General features: G+C 41.3%; 1 protein-coding gene across 12 annotated transcripts in view; it reads right to left on the reverse strand.

Moving 5' to 3' along the window:
• The window catches only part of ZMIZ1 (zinc finger MIZ-type containing 1), a 1,075,801-nt gene that overhangs the window by 344,000 nt on the left and 716,870 nt on the right, over positions 1-14,931 (reverse strand). For all 12 annotated transcript variants that reach the window (XM_029609503.1, XM_029609504.1, XM_029609506.1 and 9 more), the window contains one exon: positions 4,474-4,579. In XM_029609503.1, the coding sequence (XP_029465363.1) occupies positions 4,474-4,579 (106 nt within the window). The remainder of the gene's footprint in view (positions 1-4,473; positions 4,580-14,931) is intronic.

The following is a 14,931-nucleotide window of genomic DNA, read 5'->3' on the forward strand; positions in this document are numbered from 1 at the left end:
ATCCGATGTCAGATACCGTGCAGCCCCCTTCCCACCTCAAAACCACCCTGGATCCTGTTTGTTGCAGTTTTCTCAGCAACTGCCAGGCACTTCCTTCTGCACACTCCTACCCTCAGGGCTGCTCTCTGCACAGATAGTGAACAAGTACTGTCTTTTTTTCCCCCTGACAAAGCTCCCTGCGTGATCTCATCCTGTCGTCCCCTTGTCTGGCCCCAGCTTGGCCTCCTGACAAAGGCGCTCAAGCTCAGGCAGCCGTGAAAAGTTCAGGAAAAATATTTAGATTGATAAAATTGCTATGTCTTTTTTTTTTTTTCTAAACAAAATCAGTCACCACTGTTTCAACTAGCACAATAATGCCTTAAACTGTATGTATATATATATGTATACACACACACACACACACATATATATATATATATATATATATATATACACACACATATAGACAGATGTATAAAACACTACAGCTGAAGGGCACAAACAGCGAGCTGCATTTGAAATCCTTGCAGATCTAGTCAGCTCTGTGGCAGCATTTCTATACGTGCCACACATACGGGGCATGAATGACAGCTGTCTGCCCTGCCATCATCGCCTCCTCTTCTGATGGTTTCTGTTATGTACTATTGTACCTCCTTCTAACTTGCTCTCTCCCCCTCTCCTCTCCTTCCCGAGCCTGAAATAATGCCGCTTCTTCCAAAGCAAGGGCTTGCCTACATCAGGATATGAGGCGGCATTTGGTTTTTAAATAGGAAGGTTAGTCAGCTCACCAGGTTTCGAGCAGACTGACGGGCGGCATGTTCTAATCGCATGGGCAGGAAACGAACGTGTAACTGATCTGCCTTCCCATACCCTCTAGGTGTCAGTGCAGTCATTGAGATGCTGTAGTAGAAGCTCCCAGGAACAGTAGGAGCATTTAGAGAGAACAGAAATATTATATAAAGCGCTGCATCGAGTCTGACCTAGTTTTCCACATGATTTGACACTGTTTTCATAGCTCCCTCCCTCCCCACTTCCTCCTAATAGATGTTGCAGCCTAATAGTGATTATTTATACAGAATAAATGATTGAAATGTATAGAAGGAAAAAATGCAAATATATTATTTTAAATATATATTTTAGCACAATTTGACATACACAGGGTGCTACCAACTGACATCTCTTAGGACTGCATGAAGTATGCTTGGAACTGGTTGAAGAACTCAACTGTGAATCATGTACCTATTATATTTTTTTGTGCCATTATAAGAAGACCAAGATGACCATAGACAACATCATCTTGCGTTTTACCATCTGTTCTTTTTAAAAGAAGGCTTTGAAGAGGGAAAAAAAAACCCAAAGTCTCAAGTTCTCTTTTAGACCCAAACAAAACTGAAAGATTTTTCATTTCATAGATGGGCACAGGTAGACTTGATACTCAGGTACTTACTGGAGATAATTTCTCTTCAGAGCCAACCCCCCAAAAAGTACAGATTGCATTTGTCCAATGATTTTCTTTTAAAATCTTTCAGGTCAGCTTCTTGTGACCAGAAATCCTTTTCCGCTATATCATCTCGCTTTTGATAAGTAGAACAATTGTATCAGAGTCAACATTTTTAACCAAGATAAGTTAGATTTGGAATTTTTTTTTTTTTTTTATCATTTCATCACATAATATTTGTTTTAGTTACTCACTTTTCCAGAATGCATTTCAAGCAAGGTACAATAAACAAAACATTAAACCAAGCAGTGTCTCTCAAAGCAGCAGGCTTTCATTATTGGTACAGAAATAATAGACCGAGTAGCCAACCTAGTGTTCAAACTGTAAATGCTTAGCCCAACCACAAATCTGATTAATATAATGACTATTTATAAAAGCACCTTGGTTGTGCAACCTAGTAGGAGCACACAGAGAACAGTATAATAAAATAAGATTTCCAGGACGGTCTGAACGCTGTTCTATGAGGCCTGTCTTGTATATTAAGTATTCCATGTCTTACCATCAGGGTCCTGTTCTTATTACTGGAAATCAGACTTATACCCTTACCTATACCTATACCCTTGTACCTCTCACACCAAAAAAAAAAAAAAAAGCAGGAAATTTTTACCAATCTTAATCATTCAAACTATACCAATGCACTGCTAAGGACCATTCCTTTTTCTTGTTTCAGATATAAACCAAGCAACAACTTTTCGGCTCCATTCATCCCAAAAGATTTTCTGGGCTCAACAAACTTCAATGGAAGGGTCAAACCAAAAAGAGTTCCTTGAAATAGCTTTCCCAGGTTCACAGTCAAAAAGATTAACAAAAGGAAAACAGCCAGGGAACCCAAACACTGCAATCTTCAAGGGACGAGAAGGAAAAAAACAACACACACAGGATATCATCATGGCTTAAGAAATCAAAATGAAGCACTGATTATTCCTTGTACTTAAGCCTCCACATTCAAGATCAGCACAGAATTTTGGCACACTCTTAGGAATGCCAGAATGCAATAAGGATAAGGTGTTTGCTTTTACTAATTTATAGAGCATATATAGTGGGCACACAGGGATACATTTTCAAAACCCCCGTAGGAAACCACATAGGTAAAAAACAACAACAACAAAAATCTGAGGTTACTCATGTAGAATGTTTGAATCTGCTGAAGTGGATTTATAGCCGGCTAAAAGAACGTGCATATGTTCAAATAGGCATTGCCAGTGGTGAAATCTGGCTGGGGGATAAAACCAGGAGTATATTCAAGTTTTAAAAAAAAAAGCATGCATGTAATCAGTGTGTTTATGCTGTGCTCCCAATGCAGATGACTGCGCTCACGCAAACTTTTTATCTTTATGACCACCCGATTTTCAAACACTATGTGGAGAGTTTGTTTTAGAAGACCCAAGTAGGGTAGGTGTGGGCTGAAAAGTAGGTGGGTACTTTGATAGTTAAAGAGACTTTCTGAAAATTTCCCAGACAACATCAGAACTCTGCCAAAGTTCTGAATTGTTCAGCTTTTGATTTCTCCATTGGCTAGTAACTTAAATAAAATTAAGCAGCAACCAATCGATTACCCTGGTGGCATTTTTACCTAGCTCCGAAGAAACAATTTAAGGCCATATATCAGAACAGAAACATCAAACTAAAAAGCATGTGAACTGCAGTCTTTAAGATATTTAAAAATATATTTCAGGCATCTTGAAATCTACCTATAAATGATGCATTTTCCATTGAATAATGATACTAAATTATGTCTAATCTGTAGTACATTTTGAGAAGGGAGATATACATATCAGCTAGATAATTTTGTACATTATAAAGTCAAGCCTAATGCCCCAATGGCTAGGGCTCTCCTTTGCCAAACAGCAAATAAAGCTTTCATTCCCAGCTGAGGCTCCTTGCTCCTCAAGCTGGCAAGGGTAGCAAGATTAACTCTAAAGCAGTACTCCCACACTTTGGAAAAAAATATGTCAAGCACTGCTTTAAGGTCAGTACTTGGAAAACAGCTGCAACACTTGGGAGTAATTTCTGGTGGCACAGTATTATGCTTTCTGCCCTGTACTTGACAATGAGAAGGTGTATGGATGAAAATTAGAAAATCTAGAACACATACATGGACAGGCTAAAGAAAAAGACTTTCCAGAAGGTGAGTATCAAAAATAGGGCATGCAAACAGTAAGATTACAGGGCAAGAATGATCCCACAATGACCAAGAGGAACCCATTACATTATGGGGGGGAGGGGGAGGGACAATAATCACACCAGCTACATTGCTGCATACGCCACAGTTATGTTTATACCCAGGGTTTGCACTAAACAGTCAAAAGAAAACTGTATGCAAAGTTTTGATTTGACTATTGCCCCCACAAAAATTACCCACAGAAATTGATGCCTGCTTTCTCTGCAAGTAAGTTTTTTGGCCTAAAAGAATGTGCATAGTTTTGAGCAATCAAATATATGTGCACTGTTTGATCTCCTGCCTTCTCCCCACCCCCAAAAATACCATTTCATAATGCAGGGAAAAATGCATGTGCTGTAGAACTTGAATATTTTTCCCAGCATTGAGGGTGGACAAAAATCGAAACCCTGTTTTACCTGTGGAAATGGCTTTGTTTACTGATCTTCCCACACACACACACAAAACATACATACATATGTATATATAAATATAAATATATACATATATATAAATATAAATATACCCATTATATAAAAATATATTTATATATATATAAGTCTGAGTAACTTGGAAGGGTCATGAAGCAAGACAGACACTATGAAAAATAAACAAGTTGCTTGGTTTCCTTTAAAAATGATTTCTTATTCACAGTCTGTCAAGTAATGTTAAACAGCTATGTAAAACTGTGTTACAATAAGTAAATTTCCAAATCTCAGCAGTGAATCTGAATGCAACAAATTCCTTGCATACTCCATAACAGAAGTCAGGAAGGTGCAATTTATGTCACATCAGAACTTCTTGAAAGAATTGATCAATAATAATTTGTTTTCCTTACCAGCCGATTTTGGAGTGAATTTGTCCCTGTTGGCTGCACATACAGCCAGAAGCCTATATCCAAGATCAAGGTCAAATCCTTGCTGTGCTGCAACTCTGCTTACAACCTGGGAACAGAAAGAAAAAAGATCAAACTGATATCTAATAAGCATGTTTTTCCAAAAAACAAATGGACATCCTTATCCATATAATTTTAACAATTTTTAAACAATATTTTGAGATTATGGGTTCTGTCTCCACAGGTGCTTTTCTGTTTGTTCAATGCCGTCCTGCTTTCAAGGTGTCCTGCTTCTACAGCAGCTTTTCTGTTTCCTGTTAGTAATACTGTTTGTCATTCATTCTTTATCCTGCAGTTACTTGTTTTCTCTTATACTGCCATCTGGTAATCAGTCTGCACGTTCACGGCTTTGGCTGTATTCAGTGCAGCTGGCTTTAAAGGGTTAACCCTCTGACTGGGAAGGAGGGATGTCTGGGAATTTTTGCCTTATATTTTCACTCAGCTCTGGTCAGCTTTGTGTACATCAGCAGCTATTCTGGCCCAGCCCTGCAGAATTATCCTCATTTTACCTGCCTTTCTTTCTGTGGTCCAGACTGAGCTGGTCACTATTACCTCCAGTTTTTCGCACAATAAGACTATTTCTTTTAATTGTTGTTAAAGTTTGGAGTTGAAAAAGCAGCCTTCCTCTGTTTGCAAGTAAAGACAGAGTTAAGCTATCTATTCAAGTTGTACATAGTTAACACACAATGGAGACAATAATATGTCTATGCTATGAAAGAACTTTACTTTATCAAACATAATTCAATTACATTTACCCAGGGCTGCCCCTAGAGTAGAGCAAATTGGGATGACTGCCCAGACTCTGTGCTTCAAAATCATGTTAGCAAATGATCACTCCAGTATGATCCTACACTTATAACCTCACCCCCTCGTTGTGATCCTCTCCTCTGTCCCCTCCTCTCCCCACCCCCCCCGCTGGCAGGAGAACACCACCCACTTACCTGACGCTGCCACGTCCTCTGCTGGCATCAATCTGAAGTATGAACCATAAAGGGCCCCACAGTTTCAAGGGACCTACTAGCACCGTGCATTCAGACTTCAGAGTGAAGCTGGCAGAGAAGAAGGAAAACACAGATAAAAAAAAACAGTTCTCCTCCAGAGGAAGGGAGGGGATGAGGATCATGCTAACAAACCATGAGGACTGGGGGGTAGGGGGAAGAGCCACAAATCTTTTAAGAACCTTCTGATGCCTCTGCACTTGCATTTTTACTTGTGCTGTTTTATTTTCATTTCTCTGGGTTTTTTGTTTTTGTGTGTGTGCTGTTTCATTTTACCATGCAGTGTGTGGGTTAAAACTCAATCAGTATGATTAACATTTATTTATTTATTTGTTTACTTTTATATACCGGTGTTCGATTTTACATATCACATCGGTTTACATTTACATGATTTAAAATGCACTACATTGCTTTAATGCACAGCAGGAGCACAGCCAAGGGTTGGGCCATGGCCCACTCAGTTTTGATTCAGGCTCACCTATGAGCCATTTGGGCAGAAAGGAAAAGAAGATATCGGCTGTGCAGCAAAAAGACAGAGGCAGGCCTGTTTGGCAGAAGAAGACGTAAACAGCCAATGCGTAGGTGGAAGAAGAGGCAGGTATGCATAGCAGAAAGAGGAGGAGAGCCACACTGCAGGAGTGTGTAACTAGAAGGATGTGAAGGCAGCAGGGGCACAGACAGAAGGTATAGGTGGAGGGAAGAAAGGGAAGAACGTAGAGGTCCGGTTTTGGGAGAGAGCCGGGGTCAGGGAAAAGGAGGAATAGTTTTTTTAGTCCTGGAGAGGAAGGGAGGGAAGCCATTAGTGAAAGTGAGTTAGAAAGTTCATGTTCTCTGTCCTTTCCACCTCTCCGTGCCACTTCACCTCACCTTACCTAGTGCTCACTCAGGTTAACCTAGGTCCTAGGGCCTGGCCCAAAAAATCAATCCTGGCTGCTCTACTGTTAGAACATAAGGTTTGCCATACCTGGTTAGACCAAAGGGCCATCAAGCTCATTATCCTGTTTCCAACAGTGACCAAATCCAGGTCACAAGTACCTGGCAGGATCCCAAAAGATGATAGATTCCATGCTGCTTATCCCAAGGCCCAAGTCCACCTTAATAATGGTTTATTGACTTTTTATCCAGGAACTCAAACCTCTGTTAAACCCAGCTACACTAACAGCTTTCACCATATCCTCCAGCAATGAATTCCACAGTTTAATTATGCATTGAGGAAAAAAAAATGTTTTCTATTTGTCTTAAATGTATCACCTAATAATTTCATTGCATGTTCCCTGATCTTTACACTTTTTGAAAGAGTAAACAACCAACCTGTTCCATTCCACCCATTATTTTATAGACCTCTACCATATCTCCACTCAGCCATCTCTTCTCCTTGCTGAAGAGCCCTAACCTCTTTAGCCTTTCCTTGTAGCAGACTCATTCCATCTCCTTTATTTATTTATTTATTTATTTATTTATTTATTTGATGAGTTTTATATACCGTTATTCGGTTGAGCCATCATAACGGTTTACAAAAGTGTATAATATCTTGTAACAGATTTTGGTCGCCGTTCTCTGTACCTTTTCTAATTTTGCTACATCTTTTTTTAGATGTAGTGACCAGAACTGCACATGATACACAAGGTGCAATCATACCAGGGATGTGGTGATATCCCTTTTAAAATGTTATGAGGAAATATGGACATATAATGCCAAGCTATTTCATGTGTCATTCTCAACCCACTAACCAGCAAGCAGAGTTTTACCTTACTTGGTCCCCACTGTTTTTTATTCTGAGGCAAGCATTTGTGTCTAAGGGACTGTTGGGGGAATTTAACAACATAAGAACGCACTTTAGTTTTATAAACATGGAGGCAGTTTTCAGAATGCCTGCTTTAGGGTCCAGCCCACAGGTACTCGTTACCCGCCAATTTTTGCCAAGTTTCAAAGAGAAACTATGTGTGTGCTTTCCTTTGGAAACTTGCCACGTTTCGCTAAATAGCCATGGACTTCAGCACCTGTTTTATCGTGCATGTAGATTTCATAAGGAAAATAACACATGCTGGCTTGCAAGCAAAACCTTAAGTCCATTATTTTCTGATCCCGGCCAAAACACATCTCTGGGATGCTCGTGATGCAGAAAGAACATGTGTGCGTTTAGCTGTATCGGGGGAAGGGCATTTTATGACAGCCAATTTACCCGTGTAACTGGCTTTGAAAATGGCCCTCTGTGTTCAGTGCCAACAATTAAGACTGATATTATGTGATGCACTGTTTATTAAAACATCATTCTGAGCAGCTCATCATTGTGAGCCTTTAAAACTGCTAAGTAAACAGCAATTGCACTGCCAATGCCCAGAATGGGTTGCATATACTTCCCAAATGCGAGGCTTCTTGGCAGTCTTCATATGATTTGGTGCGTGCAGCTATACATAGATACAGATCACACACAGACACATTCATATATGGCAAATATAGATTGCCAATTAGACTAATAGTGGAAAACACTGAACGTGAGAAACAGTTATGCCACTGTTCTAAAAAAAAATAAAAATAAAAAAGGCACACAACAGACTCCAACAATATCGGTACTGAGAAGCAAGACAAGCTGCACCACATAACAAACCATCCAATTAGCAATTAGAGGTAAACTGGCCTGTACTACCATGGGAAATGTAATTACTCAAGGCTGTTTATCCAGCACCTAGTATCCTTAATTAACAAAGAGTAAAATTTTAATTATTGAAAAGAAACATTATGGGTAAGGCCATATAATTGTTCAGGTTTACATGTGAACAATTTATAAATTGGAAAGATTAATAATTGAGCTGCATATTTATTTTTCTTTTTGCAGATTTCAATCTGTGAAACAAATAATAAGAGACCAGCAGGGCATTAAAAAGGCATCCTTTAGAGGATAATACATTAAAATGCTTTAAGTTATTGAAAGGTGCAATATACTTTTTTAACCTCCATATCCTTTACTGTTTTAAAGTCAAACATCTGTCTACTATAGTCCTTAACTCTCATATGCTCCCTTGGATGTGACAAATCAGACCTTCTGAACCCTGGATCCCAGAAACTCCTCCTTTGCCTCTTCCTCCCATATCTTAAAACTTCTTTACCTCTCAAAATGTCCCTTCTTTAAGCTTCCCCTATCTCTGAATATTCATGCTTTCCCTCTTTCCCACCATGTGACCCTCAACTCCAGTTTTCTCCTCCATCCCACCCTACCTTCTTCCCCCTCTTCTCTGCGACTTCTCCTGCCACTGCCGAGATCTCCTTTTCCTCTCCTCCTTCTCCCTTACACCAGTTCTGAGACTCATTACTCTCATACCTCACAAACAAACAAAATAAGTTATAGACATATAAAGTGATGCATATAGGGGAAACATTTCTAATTATAGGTTAACAGTGCTGGGTTCCATATTAGGAATCACCACCCAGGAAAAGGGTCTTAAGCTCAGCTCAGTTTGTGGCTGTGATCAAAAAAAGCAAATTGAATATGAGGAATTATTCAGAAAGGAATGGAGAATAAAACCGCGACTATCATAATTTCTCTGTATAGATTTATGGTGTGATCACACGACTATTTGTGTGCAGCTCTTCATAGCCTCATCTCCAAAAAGATAAAGTGGAAATTGAAAAGGAATCGAGAAAGGCAATAAAAATGATAAAGCAGATGGAACAATTCTCTTATGAAGAAAGGTTAAATAGGTTAGAGCTCTTCAGCTTGCAGAAACCTGAGAAGGGATATGGTAGAAGTTTATAAAACCATGAGTTGGGTGGAACAAGTAAATATAGGATGGTTATGTACACTTTCAAATAGCGCTAAGACTAGGGGACACTCCATGAAACTAATAGGAAAATTTAAAACAAAAGCAGAGAAAGTATTTTTTCACTCAACGCACAATCAAATTGTGGAGTTTAATGCTGGAGGACATGGTCAAGGCATCTAGCATAGCTGGGTTTAAAAGGGGTTTGGACAAGTTCTTGGAGAAAAAGTCCATAAATCATCATCATCCAGGGAAATGGGATTTGGGAGAGCCTCTACTTATCCCTGGGAGAGAGTAAAAAGAAATGAATCTACTCTTTGGGATTGTGAGGTCTCGATAGGCAGTTCTCACTTCCTGCCTGTAGGGGTCACTGTAGGCTTCAAGAACTAGCTGGTCAATACTCCCAGCTCCTTGACTGCACTTCCTACTGATGGATATCTTGTTTCCTGCCTGGAGGAACATGTACTCCAGGCTTTCAATCAGCAGGTTACTTGAGCTTGGTTTTTATTCTGTGGCCACCTCAATGGAGTTCTGATTAAAAAATTCATCTCACTGCACTGATTCCAGCATTTTCCTCATTTCTATAGATCTGCTGATACATTTCAACTGGTCTCCCTGTTTCCAGTTTGCTTGTGCTTCTTACTGCACAAGCAAACTTACTGCTGAGTGCTAGTTTGTGGCTTACTATCTAACCTGCCAGCCACTAGCACTTGAGAGCTCAACCTGGCTATTGCAGGTAAAAGATGCCCTGTCACTGTTTCAGTTGGAACCCGTTTGACTTGCCCTACCAGTATACTGGTTACTCTGATCTCAGGGTCATACTTCCAGCAGACTATGCCATAACAGGGATCTGCCAGGAAACTTGTGACTTGGATTGGCCACTTTCAGAGACAGGGTGCTGGGCTTGATGAACCTTTGATTTGACTCAGCATAACATATGTGCTTATGTAATCTACCTCTGAACTGCTGCAGGAAACTTGGAGCTATGGTTTATGGTGACCGAGTAAACTGGGAAACCACTTTAGGACCCCCCCCCAGTGTTTGTCTCGGTTTGCTTGTCTTGCTATGGAGGAAGCTGCTGAAGCTGGGCTGGGAGGGGAACTTTTGGAATGGAGTGCTTGCCAACTTTCCACTGCCTCTAATGGCCTCCTATAAGCATGAAAACCCTACCTAAGACCTCACATAGGCATTCCCTTAGATACACATCACCCCCCCCCCCCCCACTTCCCAAGCCACCCAACACAACCCTCAGTCAAACCTCAGAAACATTCTCCACAGATACACAACATACCCTCCCCCAACACACACACTGCAACAAATTGAAAAACCATACTGACATATAGCATGTAGTTTATATGAAGATATGTAAACAATTCTAGCAGTCCCTTCTGCAAATCTGTGTTTGAATACATTCCCAAAGCCATGCTTCTACATTCCTTTCTTAGTTGTAATTTACAAAAATAGCTGGTTCTTGGTAAGGTGCCTACTGTCCACTGATCCAGAGTGATGTTTCACAGGACAGCTGCTAGACTTCCAGACTTCCACACATGATCTTACTACAGGTCAAAAGGCAACAGGAATGAATCCTGGAAACCTCTAGGCACTAATATATAGGGGTGTGCATTCGTTTTCGCCATATTGGCGATCCGCAACGTATACTGCACTATTCGTAGTATTCGTGGGGAAGCGAAACGTATCGCGATTCCCCACGAATACACGAATATTCGCCGAATTATACGGCCACCTAAATAAAAATTTAAACAAACCCCCCACCCTCCTGACCCCCCCAAGACTTACCAAAACTCCCTGGTGGTCCAGCGGGGGGGTCCAGGACCCATCCCCTGCACTCACGCCCTCGGTGCCGGTTTCATCATGGCGCCGATAGTCTTTGTCACAGGGGCTACTGGTGCCATTGGTCAGCCCCTGTCACCGACGGTCGGCTCCTGTGACATAGTGAGGGCAAAGGCGATCTGCTGCCAGTATTCAAAATGGCGCCAATCGCCTTTGCCCTCACTAAGTCACAGGGACAGACCCTCGGACCTGTGACATAGTGAGGGCAAAGGCGATCGGCGCCATTTTGAGTATTGGCATCGGACGGCTGACGTGCAGGAGGTCGCTCCCGGACCCCCGGCAAGTCTTGTGGGGGTCAGGAGGCCCCCCCAAGCTGGCCAAAAGTCCCTGGGGGTCCCGGAGCGACCTCATGCACGCCGGCCGTCCGATGCCAGTACTCAAAATGGCACCGATAGCCTTTGCCCATACTATGTCACAGGAGCTACCGGTGCCATTGGTCAGCCCTTGTCACATGGTAGGAGCACAAGATGGCGCCAATGACCATGTGACAGGGGCTGACCAATGCCACTGGTAGCCCCTGTGACAAAGGCTATCGGCGCCATGATGAAACCGGCACTGAGGGTGTGAGTGCAGGGGATGGGTCTCGGACCCCCCACTGGACCACCAGGGAGATTTGGTAAGTCTTGGGGGGTCAGGAGGGTGGGGGTTGTAGTTAATTTTAATTTTAGCTGGGACACAAATAGAAATAGCCATATTAACGCATCGGGGCGCCATACGGCCGAATGCAACATATCTGCTCCCCGACGAATCCGAATCACAAATGCAACATATGGCGTCCCTCTGCACATCCCTACTAATATATTGGGTTTGTAAAATATTTGGAAATTAAAATTCATGTCTGGGAATGGAACAGCTCCCCTATGAGGCAAGGCTGAAGAGGTTAGGGCTATTCAGCTTGGAGAAGAGACGGCTGAGGGGTCTTTAAGATCATGAGAGGTCTTGAACGAGTAGATGTGAATCAGTTATTTACACTTTCAAATAATAGAAGGACTAGGGGGCATTCCATGAAGTTAGCAAGTAGCACATTTAAGACTAATCAGAGAAAATTATTTTTACTCAATGCACAATAAAGCTCTGGAATTTGCTGCCAGAGGATGTGGTTAGTGCAGTTAGTGTAGCTGGGTTCAAAAAAGGTTTGGATAAGTTCTTGGAGGAGAAGTCCATTAATGGCTATTAAACAAGTTTACTTAGGGAATAGCCACTGCCATTAATTGCATCAGTAGCATGGGATCTTCTTAGTGTTTGGGTAATTGCCAGGTTCTTGTGGCCTGGTTTGACCTCTGTTGGAAACAGGATGCTGGGGTTGATGGACCCTTGGTTTGACCCAGCATGGCAATTTCTTATGTTCTCATGTTCTAATTACTTGATATATATATCATGTTACTTTGGTATCTGCAGCTAAAACAATCCATGATGGTCAAAAATATATCTGCTAACTGAAATTCAGACATTTTACAAATATTATATATATATATATATATATATATATACACATAGAGAGAGAGAGAGAGAGAGAGAGAGAGAGATAAAATATATGCCACAGTCCTCAGCAGGCAGCTACAGATGAAATCTTGTATGCAAGCACTATATGTTTGTTCTGTGATAGCTGGAATTCACTTCCTCTGGGGAAGTGTATGAATGCTGCCTCTTGAGGCACTCCCATCTCATGCTGGCTCAATGAGAACAAGTAGGGTCCAGAATTTGAATCTGGGTGTCCCATTTGTCCAGAAATAACACTGCTACTGTGCCACTGGACCAGCTCACAATTTGAGTAAATGTTTTTATAAATATTGTCAAGTTGACTCCATTCTGAACAATATATGCTAAAATTACTATGATATCTCCTTAAACTCATGTATTTTGCATTTAATAGACTGATCTAGAAAGCAAAGTTAATGTTATCTTATTCTTCTGAGATTATTTTCTTTCTAGTAGACAAACATTATTTAAACTTAATTAGGACAGTATGGGCCTAATTTGCTAAATATTACCTCCCCCCTCTCCATAGACACAGAATGGGAATAAAGTCTTATCAAATCAGCTTCTTATGGAAGGACTTCCCGACCCAGTCAGGTTTTCAGGATACCCACAGTGAATATGCATGAGATAAATTTGCATATACTGAGTTTCCATGATATGCAAATTTATCTCATGCGTATTCATTGTGGATGTCCTGAAAGCCCAATTGGCTGTGGGGTCCCCAGGACAGGGTTGGGAAGCCCTGCCCTATGGTATAAAACTGTGTGCAATAGTCATGCATCACGCACATAACAATTTATACCTTGTCCCTCTGAGGGCAGATTAAAGGACATCACTTCCAGAGTTTGATTGCTTATGTGTGAGTCTAGTACTAGCACACTTTGATGTGACTAAAGCATTTTGAAACAGGATCACTGAGAAAGTTAATACACCCATTCCTCAATTAGAATACCATAAATTATTTACTGATGCTTTTCACCACCCAATGGTGCCTGTAGATTTAATTTTCATTTCAAAACTTGCTTATGTATAATGATACACTGAAAAGATAGCAAATAATATCCATGTGAATAGGCCTAATCCCAAATGATATAACTTTACCACAATTGATTATACTTAAAGTCACAGAATTCAGCCCTGTAGAAAACAGTAACAGCTTTCACTGTGTCATGTACTAGGGGATCGAGAGACATGACACATTAATTATTTAACAGATTCAGTCTAATGTCTCTAGGAATTAATGTTTGCTTACTATTTTATACATAAGGGTCCAGTCTAGAGTGCAGGGGAAATGCATGTAAAATGGCGCACTCTCTGCCCTTCTCCCCCAATTCCACCCCCTCCCCCCCAATCTAACCTCTCATTCCTTTGTTTAATCTTCAAGCAGCTTGAGTCAGGCCCAGACAGAAATATAAAAGGCGGTAGTGGAGCGGTATTGAGGCAAGTGCCTAAACACCAGCTGCAGGAAAAATGAAGTCTGTTCCAGGCATCCTGGTTAACAGTGGCATTGTTAATCAGACAGATTTAACAGACATTGTGAAGGAGCTGTTGCAGTGGTGGTGAAGGACATTGACCTGCAGCTGAAGGATGAAAGCACCAATGACTCTGTGGTGCATAGGAATAAGGCATCAGTGGCCTGGTGGCAAGAACAGCACAGGTGATGCATGAAAACAATACCCATAGTTTGGTGGCAGGAAGATACATGCAGAATGATGGCCCCTAAGGAACAAGCTAGTAGATCAGTAGGCCTCAGGCAACACAGTATCACAGAACCTGGCAGAAGACCAACGAATACCAGAAGTTGAGATGAAGCAATTATGGAGACTATCAGCAAGTTGTTCGAGTATCAGCTCCAGACAACTTGCTTCACGAGATTAAGGAGAACCAACAAGCTTCAGAAGTCAGGGTAGAGCTTCCAGGAGAGTGAATCACCAACATACCACAGCTCTGGAAGAAGGGCACATGACAATAAAGGTGATTGTGTATTAAAAAAAAAAAAAAAAAAGGCTGAGTGCAGTCAGTATCAATGCCTGCATTCAGGCATCCAACATTTGCAGCATTCTAACGCACAGCCCACGGTAGCAGACCACGCAAATGGGCCAGGAACATCAGGAATGACATGCAGAAATGTGTTTGCCAAGGAAGATGTTGTGGGAGAAGTAAAAATAGTAGAGGGGGGCTCAGTCAACCTTCAGAAGCATCAGGGCCCACAGAGTTTGAAGAACAGGAGGGAAGTGGGCAAGAATAGCAAAAGCAGCAACCCTCTTTTATTCTGTCATTGGGGCCACCATGCCACACAGAGGGAGGAATCTATT

This window comes from Rhinatrema bivittatum, chromosome 7, assembly GCF_901001135.1.
Source record: "Rhinatrema bivittatum chromosome 7, aRhiBiv1.1, whole genome shotgun sequence".
NCBI lineage: Eukaryota > Metazoa > Chordata > Amphibia > Gymnophiona > Rhinatrematidae > Rhinatrema > Rhinatrema bivittatum.